General features: G+C 38.9%; 2 protein-coding genes across 2 annotated transcripts; both read right to left on the bottom strand.

The window, feature by feature from the left end:
* Nucleotides 1–842: 842 nt before the first annotated feature.
* Nucleotides 843–1,853, bottom strand: LOC134375846 (olfactory receptor 52B6-like). The gene has a single exon (XM_063094597.1). It carries the CDS (start codon nt 1,851–1,853, stop codon nt 843–845), a length of 1,011 nt encoding a protein of 336 aa, XP_062950667.1.
* A 9,941-nt stretch (nt 1,854–11,794) lies between these two features.
* On the bottom strand, nt 11,795–12,805 carry LOC134376779 (olfactory receptor 52B6-like). The gene has a single exon (XM_063095305.1). The coding sequence runs from the start codon at nt 12,803–12,805 to the stop codon at nt 11,795–11,797; it is 1,011 nt and encodes a 336-aa protein (XP_062951375.1).
* Nucleotides 12,806–23,725: the final 10,920 nt, after the last annotated feature.

Raw genomic sequence — 23,725 nt, 5'->3', positions numbered from 1 at the left:
CATTTCAGAGAAAATCAAGCTAGGATAATTCCTAGTTAATGAATTAAAATTAAGGACTATGAATAATGTTTAATAATGATTAGTGAGTCAATTATTAAACTACATATGGATATTTATGTATTTTAACCATTCATTGAAGAATATGTAAATCCATAGCTATTAGATATAAATAGGCATTTCAACTTGTAATTCTAAGGATGAGTATGATTTTGAAATACTCATACAAAGCATATGTGGATGAAAAAGAGTACTCAGTCTCTACACAATTATCAAAATTTTCAGGAAACCTCTGTCCAGAGCAGGTAATGGTAGTGCAGACTTATTTGGTGAAAGTGTTTTTTAAAATTATATGTTCATATTTAAACTGATAAATGAGTGTGTCCACTTACATAAGCAGCTGTGTGTTGGCATCTCTGAACTTGGGTATGCAAACAAATGCGATCATGGATTTGTGCAGCTGGTAAGAAAAACATATAACGTCCCATGGGACTACAAATTTGAAAAATGGCAGTTCTCAGGGGTTCGATTATGAGAAAGATGTTGAACTGGCAAATAAATTTCAACATAATATACACAGAGAGTTATCATATCTCTTCTAAATAGTTAGTGCTTCTTGAAGTGATGGGGGTTCTGACCACACTTGAAATATGCAGTGAATATTACCACAGAATTCTGAGAAAAGAAATCAGAGGTGGGTTTGAGTAGACGGCATATTTAAGTAAATTGAAACATGGATGAGAATATCATGTGAATAAGTAGAAGATGTAGTGATGAGGATGGGGTGAACATAGGACACTTGATACGTGTCGAAAAGTGTTAAGTTGAGGCCAAGCTGGGAGCATTTATTTAGATCCTTTGGCAAGGTTTGAAAACATCTGCTTCACCCCTTCCAAAATTTGCTTCGTCCTCACTCCATAAATAATGGGATTGAGCATAGGTGGGATGACCACATAGAGGTTGGCCAGGAGGATATGGACATAGCGTGGGATACGTCTCCCACCAAACCTGTAGGCAAAGACAGAAAAGAGGGCAGGGATATAGAAGAGAAGGATGACACAGACATGGGATCCACAAGTGCTCAGGGCCTTGGACCGAGCATCTTGAGAAGGGAGGTGAAAGACAGCTCGGAGGATGTGGACATAGGAAACAGAAATAAGGATGATGTCCAGGCCGGTGGAGAGAAGAGCAGCTGACAACCCATACCAGACATTGATGGAGATATCAGAACAGGACAGACGGGCGATGCCCATGTGCTCACAAAATGTGTGCGCGATGATGTTGGTCTGGCAGTAGTGCAGGCGCTTAAGGAGAAAGACAGATGGAAACATGATGGTGAAGCTGCGGGTCAGGGTGGCAGCGACGATCTTCCCAATCACCTTGCTTGTGAGGACTGTGGCATATCGTAGAGGGCAGCAGATGGCCACGTAGCGGTCAAAGGCCATGGCCAGCAGGACAGCAGAGTCAGCCACAAAAAGGAAGTGGATGAAGAACATCTGCGTGAGGCAGCCATCAAAGGAAATGTGTCTAGACCCCAGCCAGAAGTTGGCCAGCGCCATGGGCATGGCGGAGGTAGAGAGCAAGACATCAGCACTGGCCAGCATTAACAGGAATATGTACATGGGCTCATGCAGGCTTGGCTGGGAGAGGATGACACAAATTAGAATGCCATTGCCTGCCAGGGCGGCTAGGTACATGGTGCAGAAGGGGATGGAGAGCCAGGTGTGTAGGTGCTCCAGCCCAGGGATGCCAGTAAGAAGGCAGCCTGCCATGCGAGTGTCAGAGCTGTTCACTGCAGCTATGCTGTTAGCAGATGAAATGACCATGGTTTTCTGCAGAGACCTCACCTGTGTCATGGGGGGAGAAAGAACTTCAGATTTTGAACACACCAATAAAGTGCACATAAGTTGTTTTCAAACAGCTATGAATTACAGAAACTCAGAGAACTATGAATCTACACGTACACACAGGCCCTACAGGTCTGGGCTTTGGACGTAAGCATATTTTCTATAAACAATCACAGACCAGTTCTGTACAAACTGCAGAAATATAGACCCTGCTCACAGACAGGCTCTGTGCCCTTGCCCAGAAGGTATCCACACTGCTGCAAAGCCTTAAAGAAATTACAGGTCTCAAAAACATTGCCTGACTCAGCACAGTGTCACAGGTTCTAAAAAGAGCTGAGATAGTTAGAACATCAAAATTAATTTCTGCAATATCTTTGAGTACGTGAACTGTAATGAGCTCTGCAAAAGCCCCAGGCTCTGCGCGTAGGACTGCAGTCCAACTGCAAAAAGCACTTGCCTCTGCTTATCAGACTGTATGGAAAAATAGGGGTGGGGGTGATGGCCACTGTGATACGAAGTCTCTTTTCCTCCAGGCACGTATCTGATACATATAGAGGCAGTAAGATATGGCTTATAGAAAGAACACTGGAGATGGTGTAAAAGAACCGAGGTCAGAGATCTGCTCTGTCAGCTATTGACTGTGTGATCTTGGACAAGTCACTGTCTTCTCTGAGTAACAATTTTCTGATCTTTAAAATAAGCATACATGTTATACTGTTGGTATATTAAATTATATATTGTCTGTGGAAAGCTTTTAAAACTGGATGTTTTTTACTGAGTCACCTCTGTAGTTGTGAAATGTTGTGCTATCACTCAGGGCAGGAAGAAAGGTACAAACAGTGCTTCAGAGTGTGGTCCCCAGTCTAGCGCCATCATCATCATCAGGAACTTGCAAATCTTTGGGCCCCATCACAAGCCTGCTGAATTAGAAAATCTGGGTTTGAGGACAGCAACGTGTGCTTTAGCATGCCCTCCAGCTGATTCAGATTCATGCTAATGTTTGTACACCCCTAATAGAAGACATTTTTTATTTTCTTCCCATTCTAGTCTTGACGTTCATCATTTCTTCTGCCAGGACCATTAACTTCTCAGTCCCTGCTGATTTCTGCTGTATTCTCCCTGAATACACACAGACTTTAACTAAATGTAACTAATATTATCCTCAGCTCGCATAGTCAGGCTGTGATGAAATTGACGCAGCCATGCAAGTAGAGTTTACTCCATATGGGGACACTTGAGCCCTCCTCAGTTGTATTAAGTTATCCTCACAATGAATGTATAACTTTTATCACTGTTCAGACCCTGTTTCTCTCTTTCAACTTTTTTTTTCTATATAATTGAGACTACAAAACTGTCAGGAGCCAAGTCCTCATATAGTTATTCCTCTCCTCTAAATCTGTCTTATGTCTGCACCCATCTCCCCCTCATTTCCTCCCATCGTGGAGAACGTGGTGTCGATGTCCCTTCTGCTTTTCAATGTGTCCTTTCTCATAGCTGTTTTATCTTTTATTTTATGTAGATATAAGAAAGCTTCCTTCAATTATTTTTAAAACAATCTTATCCATACGCACACAAGCACACATATATGCACTTACACGCATGCATTTTTATATGCATATATTTATATATGGGCATATATATGTATTTATATCTATGTGTGTGTTATGTATGTACATCTTCAAGAACAATTTCCCCACCTATTCACTGAATTCCCTTTCTTTCCTACCACTTCAGGAACTCTGTTCAATCCGTTATCCCTTCTCTTTTCTATCTTCAGCTTCCTCTCATTGTCTGGATCTTTATTACCTAAGAAGATTCAAGTCTTTTAAATTGTGAAGACAAACAAACATTTACAACAGCTATAATAAAAATGTCTTATTCTCCTAACATCTCTTCCTAGTTACTAGATACTGTTTTCTCCATCTCCTTTCCTTTAAAATCACTCCTTCCGTGTAACACTTCTTTCGGCTTTGACTTCTCTTCCCTACACTGGTTGTCCTCTTGTACCCTGACCATCCTTTCCAGTCCTTGCTGAAGTCACCTCTGCCTGTGCAGATGGTTTACTGTTGGCTTTTCCTCTTGGTCTGTCTCTATCCTCTTCTCACTCTTCTCTCTCCATGCTCAATCTTATCCACGGTCTTGGTTTCATTTAAGCTTCACATGCTGATATCTCCCTAATCTAAGTCTGCCATTTATAGTGCTTCCTGGCTCCCATCTGGTCTCCTAGTCCTTCTAGTCTCTAAACCATCCTCCAGGAGTAAATAATGTTTTATGATAATTTTAAGCACAATACTTTTTTGATTATGGATAATAATTGCCCATTCCATCAAAAATCTTATACACAAACACACAGATACACACACACACTCCTGCTTTCTCTCCTCATACCGGAAAACACGTGTGTCCCTGATCCTGCTCTTCTTTCTCTGTGCTCTTCTATTCATTCTGCTTCCTCTATGTCTATCCTCCTTTTAATGTAGCCAATTTAGATTTCTTATCTTCACAGATTTTTCTCATCCTTTAAGGCAGCTGGATTATTGTTTCCTTGTACTCCTGCATTTACCTGCAGTTCTCTCTCTCTCTTTCTCTCTCAGTACTTACCATACTGAAATATTTTCAACCCAAATACATTGTGAGTTCCCTGAGAGCCAGAACTGTGTCTTTTCCGCTGATGTCTGAGATAGAGTTTACACTTAGTGAATGTTCAAAGCATGAGAAAACAGGTAAGTTCCCACTCACTCAACCCTGTGAGTTTGCCCTGACAAGAAGACATACTAATTCCACAAAACTCACAGGTGGGTAATAGCTCTTCTGTTCTCAAGTTCTCTTCTAGCCTGTAGTGGGCGCCACCTGCGCTCATTATTCCACAGCATCACTCATCTCTTGTCCCTCCTCTGCCACACGTTCCCACCTTTGTCTGTGACATCAGCATCTGCAGAAACCTTTCTTCTTCATCTTGACTTCAGCTCTCCTTCTAAACAATGAACCTCCGAAGCAGCCAGTGTTCATAATGTCTCCCCATCCTCCACCCCAGCGATTTCCATTTTCCCTCCAATTCCGGCACCCGTTGAAGTTTCCACACCTCAGAACTGGTGAGCGACTCCAGTAACCCCACTTGAAGTTGTCTCCCAGCAGCTCCTTTCTTCAGATGTCCTGCGCTTTGCATGCCCAACCTCCTTGTCTACCTCCTTCTTTCACCTTTGGAACCTCCTACCTCCAATGAGTCTTTTCCAGTTAACCATCTTTTGGGCATCCAGGACGTTTACATTTTTTGAGTGAAAGCAAGGCAGAGGCAAACTTTCAAAGGTAAATACAAGATTAAGTACTTTAAATACAAGATCAGAAGCAGAAGCAGATTTTATTCACTTTTTTCTAGGAGTCAGTTTTCAATCCTGCTAGCCTGAGTTCATTCATCAAAAACTTGAATGATACTGACTACATTTCCCCTCATTTTCTTCTCTCAGCTCCTGACAATTGCTCATCCTGCATCTTATTCTAGCTTTCATTCTTAGGCAGTAGATTTTTGTTTGATAAAATCACATACTAAAAATCTAGGTAGTTTCCCCATGACCTCTCATGCTTTGACTCATCCCGTATTGGATTCCTAACCAGTGAATGTTGGTTCCAAACCTTCTCTTCACTCCTGTCCTCATGCCCCAGTAGAGCAGATGCAGTAACTCTGCATTAACAGAAAAGTCCAGACCTTCAAGCCCAAACCCTTTTATCTTTTTTATTCTTTACCCTGGCAATTCATCTTCATTCTTTAATTCTTTCCCTTCTACTAATCAACATATCCCTTCTAATAAAGAAAGTATCCCTTGTTCGACATCAATGAATTTCTATCACCTGCTTTTGAATCCTTTACCCAACTGCTCTATCCAGGAACTTTTTCCATTTTTCCTTTGTACGTGGTTCCCCATATACAAGGGATCTTCAGAAAGTTCAGGGAGGGATTCATGTTATCCTTTAATGCCATTTTTCCCATGAACTTTTTGAAGTACCTGGCTATAATAGTTGCATTTTCTTGCATTGTTTCTCAGAGTCTGAGGATAGGACCTAGGTGCATTTTTTGATTCTTGAATCCTCCTTAGGAGTCAAGGATCGGTTACTCACCAACCTCTCCCTGCTCACCAGAAAAGTGTCCCTCTGAACTGCCCTTCTCCCATCCTACTCCCCAGGAAAGCACAGTCATCTTCACCTTCCCTTGCCTGTTCCATTCCTCTGCCCTCTGCCCTCTTTGAACATTGCCATGGAGTTGTCCACTTATTTGGTACCCATTTTTCATTCTCACCTCCCTACAAAAACTTCCTATTCATTTCAAAATTTATTGACCCAGACTTACCTCCCCAATGCCTCCTTTTCAGATTCACGGTTTCTCCACTGCTCCTTTCACGCACAGCTCAGGCTTCCTTAATATATAGAACTGTATTTCAGGTCTTGCCTCATACAGTGTTTATTTCCTCCTCTCCTTTGGGAGCTGGGATTCTCCTGACTCTCTGTGTCCCTCCCCCACTGTTTGGAACAATACGCCCCGTTCACTCAACACAGGGACCTGGAGCACATGGGTATATGCTTTGGCATGGAGCTGGAGAGAAGAGATCTATCGACAGACCCTCTGAACATCCTCGGGGGAGGAGCACAGCACCAACACAGACGTTCCTGGCTGGACAGTTTTCATCAAATTTGTTCTGTATTTTCGGTCTGATACTAATTCCCTTCCTTCTATGCCTTCAATCCCTCTCCTTTTTCTCTCTTCTGCTCTTCTCATTGCCCTTCTTAAAGCATTTCTTTTGGGGCTTTTTTCATTCATTATTTTCCTGTGTCTGTCTTGAAAGCCATGTGTCTTTTCCACCTTAGTGTTCTCTCTTCACCCCTCCACTCTCCCTAAAAATTGATTACATTCATACGTCAGCCTAAAGTAAAGAACGTATAGGAATTTCTGTGTGTCTTGCTCATTCAACCATTTGAGAAAGCTTGATTGATTCTATCTTTGAGTTAGGGTTTGAGGTCAATAGTGGAAGAAATCATGTTGCTTTACTACAAGCAGCTACCAGTAATTATAGTCCAACGGTGGGTGCGAAGTGCTGTGGGAGTCCAGAGGACTAGTGACTCTGCCTGTGTAGTTAGGGGAGGATTCGCTGAGACTCACATTGTAGTTGGGACTGAAAAGAGAGAATGTGTGTGTGTGTGTGGTTACTGCACCAGTTGAGACAATAAATATGAAAGAACTTACATGAAATAAATGGCGATGGTATTGCTTTGGAAAATTTAGATTAAGGGGTAAGAAGGAAATTAGATTGCTAGAACTTGAGTAGAAATATTAAAATCTAGTATTCAGGTGACAGGGAATAGTATCAATCTGTTTCAGTTTCTCCCCAAGTTAGGATGATTTCCGTTTCTAGGTCAGGATTTACTTAAGTTGTCTTTTTTAAAATTGAGAAACAACAAATATAAAATTTATCTTTTTATAGTCTAAAGTTCGGTGACTTTCCGTATAGTCACTTTGGTTTGAAACTGTCACTACTAATTCCAGAACATTTGTTAAACCTCAAAAAGAGTAGCCTTGCTCATTAGCAGTCACACGCCTTTTTTTCCCCCTGGAAACCACTAACATGCTACTGTTTTTATAGATTTACCTATTCTGGCCATTTCATATACATGGAATCGTATAGTGTTTGGTCTTTTGTGACTGTATTTCTTAACTTAGACAACTGTTTTCACTGTTCACCCATGTTGTATAGTGACAGTACTTCTTTATTTTTGCATGGATAAGGAATATTTCATTGCACAGATAAAATGTATTTTATTTATTCATTCACCCATTGATGGCCATTTGAGTAATCATGAATAGTGCTGCTGCTAATATTTGCATACATTTTTCTGTGTGGATATGTCGTCAGTTCTCTTGGGTATATTCTAGAAGTGTTATTGCTGGGTTATATGATAATTCTATGCTTAATTGTATGAGAAATTGCCAGACTGCTTTTCAAAGTAACTGTACCATTTTACATTCCCACAAGCAGTGTATGAGGATTCCAGTTTTTTCACGTCCTTACCAACACTTGCTGTTAACTGAAATTTTGAATATAGGCCTGTCAGCAGTTGTGAAGTTATATCTCATAATGTTTTTGTCATGCATTTAGTTGATAACTTGGGAGGTCAGTCATCTCTTCATGTGTTCATTGATCATTTGTATTTCTGCCTTGGAGAAATTACTATTGGATCTTTTGCCCTTTTCGACTTCTTGTTATTGAGTTTTAAGGATTCTGTATTTATTCTAGATACATGACCCTTATCAGATATATGATATGTAAATATTTTCTTTTATACTGAAGTTTGGTTATTTAACTTTCTTGATGGTGTCCTTTGAAGCACAGAAGTTTTTTTTTTCTTTTAATTTTAATTAAGTCCAGTTAATCTATGTTTTCTTTTTTGCTCATGCTTTTGCTGTCATATCTAAGGATACTTGCCAAATCCAAGGTCACTAAAATCTCCCTTTTATGTTTTCTTCTAAAAGTGTGATGAGTTTGGTCCTTTGCTTTGTATATTGATCTTGAGTATTATATATTGATTTGAAACCTTGCTGAACTGATATATTAGTTTTAATAGTTTTTTTGTTTGTTTGTTTATTTTGAAGTGGATAAGTGGATTCCTCAGGTTTTTCTATGTATTAGAGCATGTCATCTGTGAGTACAGATAATTTTACTTATTTCTTTCCATTCTGGGTTTCCTTTTATTTGAGCTGTGGGTTTTTTATAGATGGCCTTTATCAGGTAAGTGAGTTTCACTCTACACTAGTTTGCTATCTTTTCCATTTTTCAAGGACAATTTTATGAGGTATAGAATTCTTGTTTCACAATGCTTTTCTTTAATAATTTTGAATATGTCATTCCACTGCCTTCTTACCTCCATGGTTTCTGATAAACTATAAGCTATCAATCTTATTCAGAATCCCTTACACATACTTTCAATCCTTTTCTGAGGCTTTCAAGATTTTCTCTTTGTCTTAGGTTTTCAACATTTTCATTATTATAATGTGTATCCTTGAGTGTATTGGGGAATTTGTTGAACTTTGTAAAACTGTACATTAATTTTTTAAAAAGTCAAATTTAGGAAGCTTTCTGCCATTATTTCTTAAAATATTATTTCTGCACCTTTGTCTCTTTTCTCTCTTTCTAGGCCTCCCATCATAAATATGTCAGTACTATTGGTGGTGTCCCACATGTCTCTGAGGCTCTGTTAACTTTTTGTCCTTTTTTTTTTTTCTTACAGTTCTTCAGACTGGGTAATCTAAATTGGATTATCTTCCTGTTTTCCAATTCTTTTTTGATTTCTAAAATCTGCCTTTGAGACCCTGCAGAGATTTCTTTTTTTTTCATTTCAGTCATTTTACTGTTCAACACCTGAATTTCTGTTTAATTCCTTTCTGTAAGTTCTCTCTGTTAATATTTTATATTTGGTGTGATATTTTTCTTCTACATTCCTTTAGCTCTGTGAACATATTTAAAGTAGCTATCTTTAAGTGACCTTGGGTATAAGGCTGTGCTCTAACCAACTGAGCCATCAGGCCAGCCATGAAGCCTAAATCCTTCTCCTTTGTCTTGATACTTTTCTACAAATTTATTGTTTTTTTGTTAAAATAACATTAAAGCCTAAGTTCTAGCTACCCCTTCAAGTTTTTTTATCACTGAGTTTCTCCCATGTACATGCACAATGCTTATGTTAAGAAACTTCTGTTTATTTTTCTCTTGTTAGTCTTTCTTTTGTCAAGCTAATTTTCCGGACCCGGACTGGAGAGCCTAGGAGGGTAGGATATACTGTTTCTGTTTTACTCTTGTATTCTTCTTCCCACTCCTCCTGCAGAAGCAAAATTGGAGTATGAGGCATTCAATCTGCTTATGTCCCAGGACAATCATTAACTAATTATGAGGTGTTGAAGGAGCCATTAATTAATAATCATTGAGTAGTGCTGGACTGATTGGTATAAAACTAAGTGAATCATTGTACAGCATTTGTAGTGTACTGAAACAACACGTTATAACCTACAAACATGTACCAGTAAATGTTAAAATAAAAAATAATAGTAGTAATTGAAACCACAATACAAAAAAGTTGTCATTTGTAGAGCATTTACTTATATGCCAAGTACTATTATATGTTATATATATATACATATATATATACCTACATATATCTATATCTATATCAATATCTGTCTCTATATCTACATATATTTTTTACATCAAATCATTAAGAGTAAGGTACTCTTATTGTTTCCTTTTCATAGGTTTATAACTTGAGGCATAGAAATGCTAAGTCACTTGCCCAGAGTCACACAGTTGGTAAATGGAGTCAGAATTTTAACAAAGATCTAGAGTGCAAACCTGACCACTACTCCTTATAGTTTTCTCTTCCACATGATAAGAATGCTAAGAACTACTGTCTCTAATTTTTATTATCATTGTCTTGAGGGTATAGAGAGCATGTTGCAATAAAAAAGAAGAAAATGAAATCAACATTCATCTAACACTTACTATACAATAGATGTATAATACTATATCATTCTCATCTTCTTGGCAGATGAGTAGAAAGTTAAGCTCATTGATGTTGTGTAAACTGGTGAGCTCATTGAGCAAGTCAGGAGTACATCTAAGTGTAAAATCCACATCTTCTGGCATTTAGTACAGTTCCCCTCTACAGGATACTGGCTCACAGGGCTGAGAAGAAATCCCTTACTTAAGGGTGAATGCAGAGCATAAAAGTGATGTCAAAGTTTTTGAAATGAGAATTTATACACAAACACACACATATTTCATATCTGCTGTTAGTAAGTTCTCACGCTTTGGGGCAATGGGAATAAAAAGCCTTACAAAATAACCTTTTTTCTCTGCAAATACACAGTCTAGGCAGGGAGTGAAGGCACACACACGAGAAGATCTCTACTAAAAACAAGAAGGAATAAGATCATGATTCAACAGAAGAGTGATTTAGATGAAAAATGGTTCCGAATCTCAAAAAATGGGTCTTTCACTGTGGGCTGAATATGGGAGTGGTCAGACTGAGTGGTGAACTACATTGTCAAGGATCAATTTGTCTTGGGCTAAAATCCAGGCTGAGTCACTTTTCTCCATCTCAGAGAAAATCAAGCTAGGATAATTCCTAGTTGATGATTTAAAATTAAGGATTATGAATAATAGTTATTAATGACTACTGAGCAAATTATTAAACTACATATGGATGTTTATGTATTTTTAACCATTCATTAAAGAATATGTAAATCCACAGCTATTAGATATCAATAGGTATTTCAATTTCTAATTCTAATGATGAATATGAATTTGAAATACTCATACAAAGCATATGTGGATGAAAAAGAGTACTCGGTCTCTATGCAACTGTGAACATTTTCAGAAAACCTCTGTCCAGAGTTATTTGGTGTAAGTGTTTTTTAAAATTATAGGTTCATATTTAAAATGATGAATGAGTGTGTCCACTTACATAGGCAACTGTGTGTTGGAATCTCTGAACTTGGATATATAAATAAATGCGATCATGGATTTGTGCAACTGGTAAGAAAAACATATAACATCCCACGGGACTTTAAATCTGAGACATGGCAGTTCTACGGGTTTCCATCATGAGAAAGATGTTGAACTGGCAAATAAATGTCAACATAATATACACAGAGAGTTATCATATCTCTTCTAAATAGTTAGTGCTTCTTGAAGTGATGGGTTTCAGACCACACTGGAAATATGGGGTGAATATTACTACAGAATTCTAAGAAAAGAAATCAGAGGTGGGTTTGAGTAGACAACATATTTAAGTAAATTGAAACATGGATGAGCATAACATGTGGATAAGTAGAAGATGCAGTGATGAGGATGGGGAAAACATAGGACACTCAATATGTGTCGAAAAGTGTTAAGTTGAGGCCAAGCTGGGAGCATTTATTTAGATCCTTTGGCAAGGTTTGAAAACATCTGCTTCACCCCTTCCAAAATTTGCTTGGTCCTCACTCCATAAATAATGGGATTGAGCATAGGTGGGATGACCACATAGAGGTTGGCCAGGAGGATATGGACATAGCGTGGGATACTTCTCCCACCAAACCTGTAGGCAAAGACAGAAAAGAGGGCAGGGATATAGAAGAGAAGGATGACACAGACATGGGATGCACAAGTGCTCAGGGCCTTGAACCGAGCATCTTGAGAAGGGAGGTGAAAGATAGCTCGGAGGATGTGGACATAGGAAACAGAAATAAGGATGATGTCCAGGCCGGTGGAGAGAAGAGCAGCTGCCACCCCGTACCAGACATTGATGGAGATATCAGAACAGGACAGACGGGCGATGCCCATGTGCTCACAAAATGTGTGCGCGATGATGTTGGTCTGGCAGTAGTGCAGGCGCTTAAGGAGAAAGACGGTTGGAAACATGATGGTGAAGCTGCGGGTCAGGGTGGCAGCGACGATCTTCCCAATCACCTTGCTTGTGAGGACTGTGGCATATCGTAGAGGGCAGCAGATGGCCACGTAGCGGTCAAAGGCCATGGCCAGCAGGACAGCAGAGTCAGCCACAAAAAGGAAGTGGATGAAGAACATCTGCGTGAGGCAGCCATCAAAGGAAATGTGTCTAGACCCCAGCCAGAAGTTGGCCAGCGCCTTGGGCATGGCGGAGGTAGAGAGCAAGACATCAGCACTGGCCAGCATTAACAGGAATATGTACATGGGCTCATGCAGGCTTGGCTGGGAGAGGATGACACAAATTAGAATGCCATTGCCTGCCAGGGCGGCTATGTACATGGTGCAGAAGGGGATGGAGAGCCAGGTGTGTAGGTGCTCCAGCCCAGGGATGCCCGTAAGGAGGCAGCCTGCCACACGAGTGTCAGAGCTGTTCACTGCAGCTATGCTGTTAGCAGATGAAATGACCATGGTTTTCTGCAGAGACCTCACCTGTGTCATGGGGGAGAAAGAACTTCAGACTTTGAACATACCAGTAGAGTGCACATAAAGTTGTTTTCAAACAGCTATGAATAACACATACTCATAGAACTATGAGTCTACACATATTCACAGGCCCTACAAGTTTGGGCTTTGCACATAAGCATATTTTCTATAAACAATCACACACCAGTTCTGCACAAACTGCAGAGATATAGACCATGCTCACAGACAGGTTCTGTGCCCTGCCCAGAAGGTCTCCACACAGCTGTAAGGCTTTAAAGAAATTACAGGTCTCAAAAACGTTGTTTAATTCAGCACAGTGTCACAGGTTCTAAAAAGAGAAGAGATAGTTAGAACATCAAAATTAATTTCTGCAATATCTTTGAGTACGTGAACTGTAATGAGCTCTGCAAAAGCCCCAGGCTCTGCGCGTAGGACTGCAGTCCAACTGCAAAAAGCACTTGCCTCTGCTTATCAGACTGTATGGAAAAATAGGGGTGGGGGTGGTGGCCACTGTGATACGAAGTCTCTTTTCCTCCAGGCACGTATCTGATACATATAGAGGCAGTAAGATATGGCTTATAGAAAGAACACTGGAGATGGTGTAAAAGAACCGAGGTCAGAGATCTGCTCTGTCAGCTATTGACTGTGTGATCTTGGACAAGTCACTGTCTTCTCTGAGTAACAATTTTCTGATCTTTAAAATGAGCATACATGTTATACTTTTGGTATATTAAATTATATATTGTCTGTGGAAAGCTGATAAAACTGGATGTTACTTCCCAAGTCACCTCCGTAGCTGTAAAATGTGGTGCTATCGCTCAGGGCAGGAAGAAAGGTACAAACAATGCTTCAGAGTGTGGTCCCCAGTCTAGCGCCACCATCATCATCAGGAACTTGCAAATCTTTGGGCCCCATCACAAACCTACTGAATTAGAAAATCTGGGTTTGAGGACAGCAACGTGTGCTTTAGCATGCCCTCCAGCTGATTCAGATTCATGCTAATGTTTGTACACCCCTAATAGAAGACATTTTTTATTTTCCTCCCATTCTAGTCTTGACGTTCATCATTTCTTCTGCCAGGACCATTAACTTCTCATTCCCTGCTGATTTCTGCTGTATTCTCCCTGAACATGCACAGACTTTAAATGTAACTAATATTATCCTCAGCTCGCATAGTCAGGCTGTGATGAAATTGACGCAGCCATGCAAGTAGCGTTTTCTCCATATGGGGACACTTGAGCCCTCCTCAGTTGTATTAAGTTATCCTCACAATGAATATACAACTTGTATCGCTGTCCAAATCCTGTTTTTCTCTTTCAATTTTTTTTTTCTATATAATTGAGACTTCAAAACTGTCAGGAGCCAACTCCTCACGTAGTTATTCCTCTCCTCTAAATCTGTCTTATGTCTGCACCCATCTCCCCCTCATTTCCTCCCATCGTGGAGAACGTGGTGTCGATGTCCCTTCTGCTTTTCAATGTGTCCTTTCTCATAGCTGTTTTATCTTTTATTTTATGTAGATATAAGAAAGCTTCCTTCAATTATTTTTAAAACAATCTTATCCATACGCACACAAGCACACATATATGCACTTACACGCATGCATTTTTATATGCATATATTTATATATGGGCATATATATGTATTTATATCTATGTGTGTGTTATGTATGTATATCTTCAAGAAAAATCTCCCTAACTATTCACTCAATTCCCTTTCTTTCCTACCACTTCAGGAACTCTGTTCCATCAGTTTTCCCTTCTCTTTTCTATCTTCAGCTTCCTCTCATTGTCTGGATCTTTATTATCTAAGAAGATTCAAGTCTTTTAAATTGTGAAGACAAACAAACATTTACAACAGCTATAATAAAAATGTCTTATTCTCCTAACATCTCTTCCTAGTTACTAGTTACTGTTTTCTCCATCTCCTTTCCTTTAAAATCACTCCTTCCGTGTAACACTTCTTTCGGCTTTGACTTCTCTTCCCTACACTGATTGTCCTCTTGTACCCTGACCATCCTTTCCAGTCCTTGCTGAAGTCACCTCTGCCTGTGCAGATGGTTTACTGTTGGCTTTTCCTATTGGTCTGTCTCTATCCTCTTCTCACTCTTCTCTCTCCGTGCTCAATCTTATCCACGGTCTTGGTTTCATTTAACCTTCTCATGCTGATATCTCCCTAATCTAAGTCTGCCATTTATAGTGCTTCCTGGCTCCCACCTGGTCTCCTAGTCCTCCTAGTCTCTAAACCATCTTCCATGAGTAAATAATGTTTTAAGATAATTTTAAGCCTAACATTTTTTTGAATATGGATAACAATTGTCCATTGCATGAAAAAATTTACACACACACAAAGACACACACTCACACTCCTGCTTTCTCTCCTCATACCGGAAAACACGTGTGTCCCTGAACCTGCTTTTCTTTCTCTGTGCTCTTCTATTCATTCTGCTTCCTCTATGTCTATCCTCCTTTTAATGTAGCCAATTTAGATTTCTTATCTTCACAGATTTTTCTCATCCTTTAAGGCAGCTGGATTATTGTTTCCTTGTACTCCTGCATTTACCTGCAGTTCTCTCTTTCTCTTTCTCGCTCAGTACTTACCATACTGAAATATTTTCAGCCCAAATAAATTGTGAGGACCCTGAGAGCCAGAACTGTGTCTTTTCTGCTGATGTCTGAGATAGAGTTTACACTTAGTGAATGTTCAAAGCATGAGAAAACAGGTAAGTCCCCACTCACTCAACCATGTGAGTTTGCCCTGACAAGAAGACACACTAATTCCACAAAACTCACAGGTGGGTAATAGCTCTTCTGTTCTCAAGTTCTCTTCTAGCCTGTAGTGGGCGCCACCTGCGCTCATTATTCCACAGCATCACTCATCTCTTGTCCCTCCTCTGCCACACGTTCCCACCTTTGTCTGTGACATCAGCATCTGCAGAAACCTTTCTTCTTCATCTTGACTTCAGCTCTCCTTCTAAACAATGAACCTCCGAAGCAGCCAGTGTTCATAATGTCTCCCCATCCTCCACCCCAGTGATTTCCATTTTCCCTCCAATTCCGGCACCCGTTGAAGTTTCCACACCTCAGAACTGGTGAGCGACTCCAGTAACCCCACTTGTAGTTGTCTCCTGGCAGCTCCTTTCTTCATATGTCCTGCACCTTGTATGCCCAACCTCCTTGTCTACCTCCTTCTTTCACCTTTGGTGAAGGTTCCTCCTTCTTTCACCTTTGGAACCTCCTAACTCCAATCAGTCTTTTCCAGTTAAGCATCTTTTGGGCATCCAGGATGTTTACATTTTTTGAGTGAAAGCAAGGCAGAGGCAGAATTTTCAAAGGTAAATACAAGGTTTAATACTTTAAATGCAAGACCAGAAGCAGATTTTATTCACTTTTTTTCTAGGCGTCAGTTTTCAATCCTGTTAGCCTGAGTTCATTCATCAAAACTTGACTGATACTGACTACATTTCCCCTCATTTTCTTCTCTCAGCTCCTGACAATTGCTCATCCTGCATCGTATTCTAGCTTTCATTCTTAGGCAGTAGAGTTTTGTTTGATAAAGTCACATACTAAAAATCTAGGTAGTTTCCCCGTGACCTCTCATCCTTTGACTCATCCCGTATTGGATTCCTAACCAGTGAATGTTGGTTCCAAACCTTCTCTTCTCTCCTGTCCTCATGCCCCAGTAGAGCAGATGCAGTAACTCTGCATTAACAGAAAAGTCCAGACCTTCATGCACAAACTCTTTTATCTTTTTTTCTCTTTACCCTGGCTATTCTTCTTCATTCTTTAATTCTCTTCCTTCTACTAATCAACGTATCCCTTCCAGTAAAGAAAGTATCCCTTCTTCTACATCAATGAATTTCTATCACCTGCTTTTGAATCCTTTACCCAACTGCTCTATCCAGGAACTTTTTCCATTTATCTTTTATACATGGTTCCCCATATACGAGGGATCTTCAGAAAGTTCAGGGAGGGATTCATGTTATCCTTTAATGCCATTTTCCCCATGAACTTTTTGATGTACCTGTGTACATTAGTTGCATTTTCTTGCATTGTTTCTCAGAGTCTGAGGATAGGACCTAGGTGCAATTTTTGATTCTTGAATCCTCCTTAGGAGTCAAGGATTGGTTACTCACCAATCTTTCCCTCCTCACCAGGAAAGTGTCCCTCCGAAATGCTCTTCTCCCATCTACTCCCCCCAAGGCACAGTCATCTCCAGCTTCCCTAGCCTGTTCCATTTCTCTGCCCTCTGCCCTCTTTGAACATTGTCATGGCGTTGTCCCCTTATCTGGTACCCGTTGTTCATTCTCACCTCCCTACAAAAACTTCCTATTCATTTAAAATTTATTGACCCTCACTTACCTCCCCAATGACTCCTTCTCAGATTCACGGTTTCTCCACTGCTCCTTTCACACACAGCTCAGGCTTCCTTAATATATAGAACTGTATTTCAGGTCTTGCCTCATACAGTGTTTATTTCCTCCTCTCCTTTGGGAGCCGGGATTCTCCTGACTCTCTGTGTCCCTCCCCCACTGTTTGGAACAATACGGCCCCGTTCACTCAACACAGGGACCTGGAGCACATGGGTATATGCTTTGGCATGGAGCTGGAGAGAAGAGATCTATTGACAGACCCTCTGAACATCCTCAGGGGAGGAGCACAGCACCAACACAGACGTTCCTGGCTGGACAGTTTTCATCAAATTTGTTCTGTATTTTCGGTCTGATACTAATTCCCTTCCTTCTATGCTTTCAATCCCTCTCCTTTTTCTCTCTTCTACTCTTCTCATTGCCCTTCTTAAAGCATTTCTTTTGGAGCTTTTTTCATTCATTATTTTCCTGTGTCTGTCTTGAAACCCATGTGTCTTTTCCACCTTAGTGCTGTCTCTTCACCTCTCCACTCTCCCTAAAAATTGATTACATTTATACGTCAGCCTAAAGTAAAGAACGTATAGGAATTTCTGTGTGTTTTTCCATTCAACCATTTGAGAAAGCTTGATTGATTCTATCTTTGAGTTAGGGTTTGAGGTCAATAGTGGAAGAAATCATGTTGCTGTACTACAAGCAGCTACCAGTAATTATAGTCCAACGGTGGGTGCGAAGTGCTGTGGGAGTCCAGAGGACTAGTGACTCTGCCTGTGTAGTTAGGGGAGGATTCACTGAGACTCACATTGTAGTTGGGACTGAAAAGAGGGAATGTGTGTGTGTGTGTGGTTACTGCACCAGTTGAGACAATAAATATGAAAGAACTTACATGAAATAAATGGCGATGGTATTGCTTTGGAAAATTTAGATTAAGGGGTAAGAAGGAAATTAGATTGCTAGAACTTGAGTAGAAATATTAAAATCTAGTATTCAGGTGACAGGAAATAGTATCAATCTGCTTCAGTTTCTCCCCAAATTAGGATGATTTCCCTTTCTAGGTCAGGTTTTACTTAAGTTGTCTTTTTTAAAATCGAGATACAACAACTATAAAATTTATCTTTTTATAGTGTACAATACGGTGGCTTTTAGTATAGTTACTCTGGTTTGAAACTGTCACTACTAATTCCAGAACATTTTTTACACCTCAAAAAGAGTAGCCTTGCTCATTAGCAGTCACACGCCTTTTTTTTCTCCCTGGAAACCACTAACATGCTACTTTTTTTATAGATTTACCTATTCTGGCCATTTCATATACATGGAATCATATAGTGTGTGGTCTTTTGTGACTGTATTTCTTAACTTAGACAACTTTTTTCTCTGTTCACCCACGGTATATTGTGACAGTACTTCTTTATTTTTGTATGTATAAATATTTCATTGCACAGATAAAATGTATTTTATTTATTCATTCACCCATTGATGGCCATTTGGTTAATCATGAATAGTGCTGCTGCTAACATTTGCATACATTGTTCTGTGTGGATATGTCTTCAGTTCTCTTGGGTATATTCTAGAAGTGGTATTGCTGGGCTATATGATCATTCTATGCTTAATTGTTTGAGAAATTGCCAGACTGCTTTTCAACGTTACTGTACCATTTTACATTCCCACAAGCAGTGTATGAGGATTACAGTTTTTTCACGTCCTTACCAACACTTGTCATCACCTGAAATTTTGAATATAGGCATGTCGGCAGTTGTGAGGTGATATCTCATAATGTTTTTGTCTTGCATTTACTTGATAACTTGGGATGTCAGTCATCTCTTCATGTGTTCATTGCTCATTTGTATCTCTGCTTTGGAGAAATATCTATTGGATCTTTTGCCCTTCTTGTAGCTTGTATATTTGACTTCTTATTATTGAGTTTTAAGGATTCTGTATTTATTCTAGATACATGACCCTTATCAGATATATGATTTGCAAATATTTTCTTTTATTCTGAAGGTTGTTTATTTAACTTTCTTGATGGCATCCTTGAAGCACAGAAGTTGTTTTTATAAAAAATTTTAATTAAGTCCAATTAATCTATGTTTTCTTTTTCCTCATGCTTTTGCTGTCATATCTAAGGATACTTGCCAAATCCAAGGTCACAAAAATCTCCCTTTTACGTTTTCTTCTAAAAGTGTGATGAGTTTTGTCCTTTACTTTGTATATTGATCTTGAGTATTATATATTGATTTGAAATCTTACTGAACTGATTTATTAGTTTTAATAGTTATTTTTTGTGTTTTTTTTTGAAGTGGATAAGTGGATTCCTCAGGTTTTTCTATGTATTAGAGCATGTCATCTGTGAGTAGAGATAATTTTACTTATTTCTTTCCATTCTGGGTTTCCTTTTATTTGAGCTGTGGGTTTTTTACAGATGGCCTTTATCTGGTTAAGGGAGTTTCACTCTACACGAGTTTGCTATCTTTTCCATTTTTCAAGGATAATTTTATCAGGTATAGAATTCTTGGTTGACAATGCTTTTCTTTAATAATTTTGAATATGTCATTCCACTGCCTTCTCACCTCCATGGTTTCTGATGAACTATTCGCTCTTATTCTTATTTAGACTCTGTTACGTGTTCTGTCAATTCTCTCCTGAGGCTTTCAAGATTTTCTTTTTGTCTAAGGCTTTCAACATTTTCATTATTATAATGTGTATCTCTGAGTGTATCATGCTTAGAGTTTGTTGAGCTTTGTCAAACTGTAGATTAGTTTTTAAAAACTCAATTTTGGGAAGCTTTCTGCCAGTATTTCTTAAAATATTATTTCTTCACCTTTGTCTCTTTTCTCTCTTTCTAGGTCTCCCATCACAATATGTCAGTACTATTGGTGGTGTCCCACATGTCTCTGAGGCTGTGTTAAATTTTTGTCCTTTTTTTTTTATTCTTTCAGTTCTTCAGACTGGTCAATCTAAATTGGCTTATCATCCTGTTTTCCAATTCTTTTTTGATTGCTAAAATCTGCTTTAGAGTCCCTGTAGAGATCTTTTCATTTTAATCATTATACTGTTCAACACCAGAATTTCTGTTTAATTCTTTTCTGTAAATTTTCTTTGTTGATATTTTATATTTGGTGTGATGTTTTTCTCCTACTTTCCTTTACCTCTGTGAACATATTTAAAGTAGCTATTTTTAAGTCTTTTTATAGTAAGTCTAACATTTGAGCTTTTTCAGGGACAAGTTCAATTTATTTTATTTTTTCTGCGTATTGGCCATATGTCTATGACTTTATATGTCTCATAATTTTTTTTTGGTTAAAAACTGGACATTCATAATATGAATAAATTATAAATACATAAATTACATACATAATATGACTTGTTAACTATTGAAATTAGATTTGCCCCATTGCTAGTATTTGCTGTTGTTGATTATTATAGTTTTTTTAGTGACTTTTTGATCTATTTTTCTAAAGTTTAATTCTTTGTTGTGTACAGGCACAGAATTCTGTACTCAGTTATCTTAGTGGTCAGCTAATGAATGAAAACAGATTTTCTTAATTGTTGGGAAGAATAAATCTCCCAATCTTGCTGAGGGGCTCTGTTAGCATTTTGGGGTGTGCATTCAGTACTCAACCATCCAATTTACAGCTAAAGAAGAGCTGTGAATGGGATGGTTGAGTATTTTTATTTTCTACTTTTACAGAGTCTTAAGGTCAGCAGGATGATAGAGATTAGGGCATCCTCACAGCCCTACACATGCACCTGATCTTCTAGATTCCCAGTGTTATGTCAGTCCTTTTCAAAGCTGCTATATATATATATATATAATTCCACAGTTTTTCCTTTTAAGCATTTTGGTTAGTATATTATTTACCACAATGGTTATCCATTGTTTTAGGCAGCTGTGAAGTTAAAACACTTGCCTACATTGTTTTCAACAAATTCCCCCTCAACATACTGGGAGAAGGATTTTAGCTCTGGACCAGCTCCTATTTGGCCTATTAAGATGGGTCTTCCAGGTAATCACCAGACAGGTCAGATAATGGCAATTCTTTGGGAATGAGGCTTTGAAAGAGCTCCAGCTTCATTTTGCTCCCTTCTATGGCTACAAAGCTTCCCTGGGATTGCCAGCCTGCTTCTTTTTTTTTTTTTTCTTTTTCTTTCTTTCTTTTTTTTTTTTTTTAAGGCTTTGGATAGCTGGAGAATAAGATGATTTTCAAACAACTTAAAATACGCAGAGCTCATTGTTAGTACCTAGATTGAGCATTGTTCCTTGAATAAATGATCTTCAGGCTGCTGCAAGCCTTTGGTTAGTTTCCATAAGTGTGAATAAGATGATTCTAACAAATTTTGCCAATTTTTTCATTGGTTTTATGATGGGTGAATTTTTGAAGATTCCTACTCTACCATTCTCACTGAAGTCATCTCTATACTTAAGTAATTTAATATTAAAATGAGATGGAAATTTCAGGATATACATTGAAGCAAAGACTTTGTCATAAGTATTCATGACTATTCATTATTAAGACAATGATAAGCAATATTCAAATAGTATAACCCAGTTTCCAGACCTGTGCCTTATAATAAGGGTCTGATTCTGCAGGGGAATCTAGGAGACTGTAGATGCTCTTCTTTCAGTGATGAGGAGTAGACAAAATAAAAACAAAATCAAGCAGAAGCAAATGTGCAAATTAACATACAGATGTTGGAGACTCTCTGGCAAGGCTCTAAAGGACTAACCTTGGGTCACTTCAAAGGAGAGAGCTGTTCTGACCACTTTTTTTTACATGAGTCCACTCCTTAGGAAGAAATTGTGAGCTTGTAGCAAACTTTCATCATAACTCTTACCTCATCTGGGACACTGGGGGAATTTTCTGTCGATTTCATAATAGAAACAGAAGATAAAACAATGTAATATCTAAAGAGAGAGAAAATTTTAAAAGATTTTCTAAACATTCATGCAAGAGTGCAATTGAGCCTAAACCAGTTTTGATAGCTGATTGTATGCATCTCTTTTCTGCTCCACATTTTCATGACATACCATAAAAAAAGAGTTTCATGTATTAAGCAAATATGAAAACTGCATAGGAGAAAAGACAGAAAAATATATTTATGACTACTGGATAAAATTTATTTCTTAATTAAAACTAAAAATGTACAAATCATAATGTTAAATATTAATTATTATAATTACATCCTTATAGAAAATGTCTGTAAACACAAACATCACAAAATAAGTGAAATTATTTAAAAATAAAATAAGTGAAATGATAAGGATCACACTGAAAGCAGTTAGTAAATAACAAGCAAACTATCAGTGTCCACCATTTATAAAGCCATTCTATAAATGAATAAAAAACAAGGGCAAACTCAATAGAAAACTGTTCAAATAAAATAGATAAAAATAAAACACACAAAAGTAAAGACAACCTGTATGGTTAATAAGTATTTGAGAATATGTTTGCGGTGAATTCTGTGGTTTGTCTCTTTGAACTTTCATTTAGAATTCCTTTGATTTGGAAAGTATGGAATAATAATCATCAATAAATCTGAGTCGATTGTAACTGTAAGTCTAAATGAGATCAACTATTTTTGATAGATGATTCTCAGCATCTCTCCTCCCCACAAGTAACCAATTTACAACTATTAAAATGGAAAAACTGCCAGCAAGGGACCACGGGAACTGAGAGAAGAGGAGGAGAAACCCAAAGAGTTCATGAAGATATGAGCAGTCACAATGAGCTGGTGTAGGGAAAGCACCTGTTGTTCTGAGCCCTGGCTGTTTCTAAGTCACCGTGGAAGGGGTAGAGGCATGGCTGCTACACACAGACTGAAACCAGAAAAACCCACAGCAGCACCCTTTGTATAAACCACCTTTGAGTCTGCAGCAGGGAAGAGGGCTTTAGAATGAACCATTCCAGCCCACAAGCCATAAAGACTGGCAGCACACCTGGACCCACACAGGAGCAAGCAACTGCAGCCAACTGCAGAAAGGAGCCGCCCAGATATCAGTGAGTTTTTGCAAGGGGTGTGTACATGGCCTGCCACACAGGAATCAGTTGGAATGCGGAGGGAAGGATGGCCTTCTGGGGAAACATTGGGCACAGAAAGAGCAGCTGGTCTCAGTAGGAGGGCCATAGAACTGGTGGGGGTGCAATCTGCAGAAAAGTCTCAGACAAAGGCCACAATTTCCACACAGCTCAGACCTGGAAGTTCTTAATGATCCATACAAAAAGTCTTTCCCAGAGTTTCAACAGCAAAGCAGCAATTTAGCTCAAGCACAGAGCTCATGGTTTTGTCCTCATAGGAAGCTCCCCCTGCTTGGGAATTAACCACAAAACAGTACATTAGTTCCTGTGCAAATTCTAACTGGTAGTAGCAGTTATTAATCCACTACAGAATGGGAAAAAAAAAATGCAGACCAGAGACATAGCTCTGATAACCATCTATTAAACCTAGAAGAGGTAGCAGTCTCCTCAATTGCCCAGGCATCAACGTAAAGACACAAAGATCGAGAAAGAACAGAGAAATATGTTGTCACCAAAGTAAACAAACAAAGCACTAACAATGTATGCAGAGGAACA

The sequence above is a fragment of the Cynocephalus volans genome, chromosome 4 (genome assembly GCF_027409185.1).
Source record: "Cynocephalus volans isolate mCynVol1 chromosome 4, mCynVol1.pri, whole genome shotgun sequence".
Taxonomy (NCBI): Eukaryota; Metazoa; Chordata; class Mammalia; order Dermoptera; family Cynocephalidae; genus Cynocephalus; species Cynocephalus volans.
Note: the sequence above shows the minus strand (reverse complement) of the source record. Positions and strands in the feature narration are given on the sequence as shown.

Coding starts and splice junctions, on each gene's coding strand:
- LOC134375846 (XM_063094597.1), bottom strand. CDS start 1,853: ATGACACAGGTGAGGTCTCTGCAGAAAACCATGGTCATTTCATCTGCT.
- LOC134376779 (XM_063095305.1), bottom strand. CDS start 12,805: ATGACACAGGTGAGGTCTCTGCAGAAAACCATGGTCATTTCATCTGCT.